Raw genomic sequence first — 7,065 nt, 5'->3', positions numbered from 1 at the left:
TTTTGCCAAACTGGGATGAACATTTGTTGCAGTTCATCCATGCAATCTTTAAATGCTTGCCATTGCATATCCACCGTCAATCCTTTAAGTGTCATTTGCCAGTCTATCTTAGCTAATTCACGTCTCAGACCTTCAAAGTTACCCCTCTTTAAGTTCAGAACCTTTGTTTCTGAATTAACTCTGTCGTTCTCCATCTTAATGAAGAATTCCACCATATTATGGTCACTCTCACCCAAGGGTCCTCTCACGACAAGATCGCTAATTAACCCTTCCTCATTGCTCAAAACCCAGTCCAGAATAGCCTGCTCTCTAGTCGGTTCCTCGACATGTTGGTTCAAAAAACCATCCCGCATACATTCCAAGAAATCCTCTTCCTCAGCACCTTTACCAATTTGGTTCACCCAATCTACATGTAGATTGAAGTCACCCATTATAACTGCTGTTCCTTTATTGCACACATTTCTAATTTCCTGTTTAATACCATCTCCGACCTCACTACTACTGTTAGGTGGCCTGTACACAACTCCCACCAGCGTCTTCTGCCCCTTAGTGTTACGCAGCTCTACCCATATCGATTCCACATCTTCCTGGCTTATGTCCTTCCTTTCTATTGCGTTAATCTCTTCTTTAACCAGCAACGCCACCCCACCTCCCCTTCCTTCATGTCTATCCCTCCTGAATATTGAATATCCCTGAACGTTGAGCTCCCATCCCTGGTCACCCTGGAGCCATGTCTCTGTGATCCCAACTATATCATAATTATTAATAACAATCTGCACTTTCAATTCATCCACCTTATTACGAATGCTCCTTGCATTGACACACAAAGCCTTCAGGCACTCTTTTACAACTATCTTAGCCCTTATACAATTATGCTGAAAAGTGGCCCTTTTTAATGCTTGCCCTGGATTTGTCGGCCTGCCACTTTTACTTTTCTCCATAGTACTTTTTGTTTCTACCCTCACTTTACACCCCTCTGCCTCTCTGCACTGGTTCCCATCCCCCTGTAGTGAACTAACCTCCTCACGCCTAGCCTCTTTAATTTGATTCCCACCCCCCAACCATTCTAGTTTAAAGTCACCTCAGTAGCCCCCGCTAATCTCCCTGCCAGGATATTGGTCCTCCTAGGATTCAAGTGCAACCCGTCCTTTTTGTACAGGTCACGCCTGCGCCAAAAGAGGTCCCAATGATCCAAAAACTTGAATCCCTGCCCCCTGCTCCAATCCCTCAGCCACGCATTTATCCTCCACCTCATCGCATTCCTACTCTCACTGTCGCGTGGCACAGGCAGTAATCCCGAGATTACTACCTTTGCGGTCCTTTTTCTCAACTCCCTTCCTAGCTCCCTATATTCTCCTTTCAGGACCTCATCCCTTTTCCTACCTATGTCATTGGTACCTATATGTACCACGACCTCTGGCTCCTCACCCTCCCACTTCAGGATATCTTGGACACGATCAGAAATATCCCGGACCCTAGCACCAGGGAGGCAAACTACCATACTATGCTTGAGAATCTATTGGTTCATTAATACATTAAAGAAAATTATGATATGTTAACCATTTTACAGATAGATCAAAAGATAATTTAGCTGGAAATGATGGTGTTGGTGTTTTTGTGCCAAAATTACATGTAATGATACAGAAACGGCTTACTAACCATTTGTCAGTATGTATAGCAGAATTGGTTGCCCATCATTTTAGGCTTAGAGTGGGGGGAGGAAATTTGCCCTTACAAAGTTATAATTTGTTCAGATTCCTTTTTGGTTTTGATGAGTCTTAAAACAGGTCTTTCTAGCTATAGATCAGATTTACTGTTGGATGCTCATCAAACATTTCACAGAATTTTTTAAATTCACAACTGTATCAATCAAAAAAACAAAATAGAGTTTACAGAAAAAGTTAACAGAAGGGACTACACTTTTTTTAAAGTGTGGAACCAACATCATTTTGACTCCTTGTACTTTTGTTTTTAAATATGTCTCACAGCAGTCTAAACCCGCTGCACCACAATGAACTCTATTGCTGTTTAGAATACAGCTCATATGCAGGTTTGAATGAATTTGTACAATTTTAATGTATTCACTGAATACTACAATATTTACATGAAGTCCCAGAAACTGAAGATTTATTTTTCCTGGTCCTTGGGGAGAGGTCTTCGGAACAGTAGAATGTGGGGTTCTGGTTCACGCATCACGTAATGGACCAGACTGCTGCTCACCCAGTTTCCGCCATTCATCCTCAGACATGAGTCTTTGGTACTTGCTTGGCAAGTTCCTTGGGCAACATAACATGCCTGTACTCGTACTGGTCGTCATAATACTTGTCCGAGTGGTACATTTGTTTGTTCGACATGCCTACCTGCTCAATGTGGTCTAAGCAGTGACAACACGGCTCTGAATAACCGTCACATACTCCAACTGCAGAGCTCCACGAGGCGATTTGAATCGGACCGGATATAGACCTTCTACTTAGCAAATCAGAAGCTCGGTAGTTGGTAGGGTTAAGAATTAGGGGACTATGGCTAGTCTTATGGAATAATAGGCATAAGGGGAGACATCGTTACAGAATACATAAAGCTTTTGGGTTTATGGGAGAAGGAGGTAAAACAAGAAAGGAAGAATATATTGACACGTGTTAGAACTGGGCATACAATGCTTAATTTCCCCCCCCCCCCTTATATCTTGCTGGAAACGTCTTTCTGGGTTGTGTAAGCTAGAGGGCTTTTGGGGGTAATTTTCCCCCAATGCTCCACATCACACCCAGTCCAGTTGGTGCCGGTATAATGCGCCTTTAAGCGGGACTGGCAACCGCCATTAAAAGTCAAAAGAAGAAAAAGAATTGAGCTCTGAAACGCCCCGAGTGTAATAGCAACGCGCCAACCGCTCCGCTACCGTGGCGCCCTATCTCGCTGCACTTAACAATAGAAATGAACTCGTCTCGCCTTCCACCATGTCAGATGTCCTATAAATTGTCCATGATCACTACGGGCCTGGGCTCCGCCTGTTTATTTCTCTCTATACTGTAGATGCTGGCTGAGTTCTTCCAGCTTTTTGCGTGTGTTGCTCTGTGCTTCCAGCATCTACAGATTTTATGGCGATCATGATGATGTAACGGAGCATTCAGTGTGCTTTGAATTACATGTCTGGTGACTGGTGACCCGTTTCTATGTAATACATATTCAGAATCAGGCTTATTATTACTATTGTTGATTGCGGTAGCAGTAGATAAGCGTTAACCTTCGTGCTTATCTGTCTCCGGCACCGGTTCTGCAGCTGACCAATGCTCAGGCGGTCCGCTTCCGGGTGGGCGGTTTCCGCCTTCCCTTGCGTGACGCAACTTCCGGCCTTCTCTTCCTCTTTGTGTGGTGCAGCTAAGAGCCGGACGCCATTTTAAGCTCCCCTGTCAGCGAGTGAGGTGCGCAGTCAGCTCGTTACTAACATGTCGGACGAGGGGAAACTATTTGTTGGCGGCCTTAGCCTCGATACGGACGAGCAGGCCCTGGAAGAACACTTTTCCAAATACGGGCAGATCACCGAGGTGCGAGTTATCAAGAACCGGGAGACCATGACGTCCCGCGGTTTCGGCTTCGTAACTTTCGACAATCCGGAGGACGCCAAGGACGCTTTGCAGGCCATGAACGGCAAATCTGTCGACGGCCGCCAGATCCGAGTGGGTCAAGCCGAGAAGAAGAGGGGAGGCGGTCGTGGTTACGGCGGAGTCCGAGGCGGTGGCGGATATGGTAACCGCAGAAGAGGCAGTGGTAGCTGGGAGTACGAGAGGAGCGGCTATGGCGGAGGAGGCCGGTACGACCAGGGCGAGCGTGACGGCTACTTGGGTGGGTACCGGAGCCAGGGCAGTTACAGCAGCTACGGAAGCCGCTCTTACCGAGACTATGACTGAGGGGCTGGAGCGACTGATGGTGCCGGATTCTCATCCACCTGCCGCTGAGCGAGCGGCTCCTGGAACCGCAGAAAGCCGCTGTGAATGAATTGATTTGCCTGTTATGTTAAAAAATGCTAGAAACCCAGTTTTGACTATTGTCATGATTAATCTTGTTAACTGTTGTTTGTTCTGGGGTCTTCCTTAAATTGGGCTTTCGACTTTGAACCTCGCTTGCCACGTGGTTTTCTGTGATAATTTTTTAAATCCGACCCACGGAGCCTCTGTATCATTGTATACAGTATGTTGATGATTTTAAATTGCCCTAGTCTCCTTCCGTGAGCTCCTTTTGGAATTTGTCGAAATCGTTTTGCTTTCTGGTGAGCTCTTTCCACAATTCCATGCGGCGCAAAGAACGAAATCGGGCGGAGAACTATTTAATTCCCACTTCCCGGCCATTTCATGATTGCTATCCTTAAAGATGACTGGTCTCGGAATACGGATCGCTCGAGTTACTTTTGATCGATCGACCGATTTTCTTGACTTAATTATCTGGTAATGAGGATTGAACACTTTTTAAAAAAAAATCTTAAAACGTCCCGCAATGTAACCTTTTAATTACTTTCACTTGGACCAGTAACATGGAACCTGTAGAAACCATTCATTTAAGTGAGAAACCTTGTTTGTATTTTGCCAACATTCACCCGAGTGCTGAGTCACTTGTCACTAAAACATAATGAGAAAATCGACTACAGAGCAGCTCTTCTGTCATGCAGCTTATCACAGGCCTCTTGGAAAGCAAGCCGATCGTGGTCTTTTATTTTGAAACATTTATTGAAAACTGTATACATTAAAATTCATTTTATATTGTACTTTCATCGGCTAGTACGCCCATTTGGACACCAAATTGCCACTTGGGAGACCAATCTTTGCCAGTGGATGTATCTGAAATAAAATAGCTTCAGGTATTCTAGTGACTTGTCTTTGTTATAAACCATTCAAATTCACTCTTGAGGAGGTGAGTCTGAAGATGATCCTTTCTTGCTAAACATATCTCGTCCTGATAACATGACCCCTGTGCTACTGAAGATTTGGAGGTGATCCTGAAAGAATTTGCCAAATCTAAGGTAAATAGAGCACTGGATATTTAGTTGAGTGAACTTGTATATCTTTTGGCTGTGTTTATCAAAAAGGCTGTGCAGACAAATGTAATTGTTATATTCATTATTCCTCTTTATATTTTAACCTTCTGCTGTTTAGTTACTCTTTATAATGCAGAAATATTAGCAAATTACCATCTTCTGATGTGGTTCACAGTATGTCATTTGGTGGCATAGAGTGAACATTATTGGCTTTGTGATAGCTAATTAGTATTACTGAATGTGAATTTTGTGGATTGGATTGTTAAATAAACCTTTGTATTGAATTATTGAACTAATAGAGACAGTGGTCCTGGACCAGAAAATGTGTGGTAAAAATTCCCTCAGTTGCTTGGGCTTCTCTGTGCAACTGTTCCATTGAAAAGAAGATTGCATTTACAAGCAAACTAGTTAGTGTGTGCTAGTAGTTTAAATATGGGTAAACCAGGGTCCAAAACAATGTTCACTTGGAGTCGTGTGGTAAAAGTGGGATTTAGCAGAATGGGTTATGGAAAGCATTCAGTCAACCATCAAGGGTCCAGGCAATGGGTGAGGGTCTTGGAGAAACCTGAGCAGTTCAGGGTGAATGTTTTTGCAGAAAGATTCAGAACTCCTGCATGACAAAATACATGATATCAGTCTCTGCAATGAAATAAAAGCTTATTTGACAAAATAAGTCTCAAAGTTGGTGACCTTGAAGGTCTTGATGGTGAGATCTGGGTGGCAATACTATGGAATGTTGGGTGCTAGGTAGTCACATCCTGTTGTTGGAGAGAGCCAACGTTAAGCAGTTTGGTGGAACAAATGCTACTTGGCACTGAAGATCTTGTGCTACAAAACTATAAATAGAATACACAGAAAGGAGGCCATTGGCAATCAGTCAGATACTAATGTGTCTGTACTGTAATTTTATGTATTGCACTGTACTACACGGGAAAAAAAAATGATGTGAGTGACAAAGCTGATTCTATGAGTCTTTAGTGTGGACTGAGTGAGGAGGAGCAGGGAGAGGGGAATCATGGTTCGAAAAGGGGAGGGAGCAGAAAGCACCAGAGAGACATTTTGTAATCATCAATTAACCGATTGTTCGGAATCAAATTACCTTGCCTTGTGACTCGGGCTGGGTGTGTCTGCACTGGCCCCTGGCACTCATGACTCCTGTCCAACGCCCTCCTGTGACTCACTACCCTCACCATTCCCAACATCCTTTGCTTGCACCAGATTTACAAACTTGCTCTCCACTTCTCATCGACAATACTGTACAGTACTGTGCAAAGGTTTTAGGCACCCTAGCTATATATGTGTGCAGTTGTACTGTCATGGCATTGCAACATTAACTGACACAATCACTGACCTTTCTATCTCAGACTAGTCTTGAATTTTAAAATGTTCCTGTAATACTTTATATTAGGTACATTTCATTTATTAGAATCCAGTATAAAATTAGAACTGAAATTGTTGATAGCTAGTATTTAAATGCAAGCTACATCGATCAGAGTGGCTAAAGTGGTTGTTTTGTGAGCCTTCCCTATTAAATCATTCATTACCTTGGAATTATCTTTAGCACTATCAATTTAAATGTGAACAGATACATGTTTCATGACTCTACTTCCCTGTTAGAGACCAACTCCTAATCTCAGTTTCTATTTACTAATTATAATTATGATGCACATAATCCAGCTTCTGTAAAATGATCCCTCAACCGAAAGCTGTTTTTATTTAAATAAAATTATCTCACATTGTTCAGACAGCTTCCAATCTGGTTGATCTTTCTGAATGCGTACAAAGGTCTGTCTAAACCAGCGTGATTTCCATCAACTCAAAACTGAAACAACTGCTATTGGTAACTCTTGTACTACTTTCTTCTTTGTTTACTCAACTTCTCTCACCTTTTGATTCTCAAAAACTGTACTACCTTTTACCTTGTGAATCATTTATGGGTTCATTTTTAATTCCTGTAGTGACTTCCATCAGCTCAGCCTTCTAATACAATTACAAGAGATTTTTAGGAGTGACAAAAAGTCTGACCTGAGATGTTGATTTGT

At 42.9% G+C, this 7,065-nt stretch overlaps 1 protein-coding gene and 1 pseudogene across 1 annotated transcript; one reads left to right on the top strand and one right to left on the bottom strand.

Moving 5' to 3' along the window:
* Positions 1 to 2,127: 2,127 nt before the first annotated feature.
* LOC140209396 (cyclin-dependent kinases regulatory subunit 2 pseudogene) lies at positions 2,128 to 2,395 on the bottom strand (annotated as a pseudogene).
* Positions 2,396 to 3,344: 949 nt separating this feature from the next.
* LOC140191278 (cold-inducible RNA-binding protein-like) lies at positions 3,345 to 4,849 on the top strand. Its single transcript, XM_072248546.1, has one exon. It carries the CDS (start codon positions 3,441 to 3,443, stop codon positions 3,900 to 3,902), a length of 462 nt encoding a protein of 153 aa, XP_072104647.1. The 5' UTR covers positions 3,345 to 3,440; the 3' UTR covers positions 3,903 to 4,849.
* The last annotated feature ends 2,216 nt before the right edge of the window (positions 4,850 to 7,065 follow it).

This window comes from Mobula birostris, chromosome 2 (assembly GCF_030028105.1).
Source record: "Mobula birostris isolate sMobBir1 chromosome 2, sMobBir1.hap1, whole genome shotgun sequence".
NCBI lineage: Eukaryota > Metazoa > Chordata > Chondrichthyes > Myliobatiformes > Myliobatidae > Mobula > Mobula birostris.
The sequence above is the reverse complement of the archived record's forward strand: the minus strand, read 5'-3'. Positions and strand labels throughout refer to the sequence as shown.

What these genes read in the sequence shown, in the direction of transcription:
- LOC140191278 (XM_072248546.1), top strand. Translation starts at nt 3,441, where the DNA reads ATGTCGGACGAGGGGAAACTATTTGTTGGCGGCCTTAGCCTCGATACG.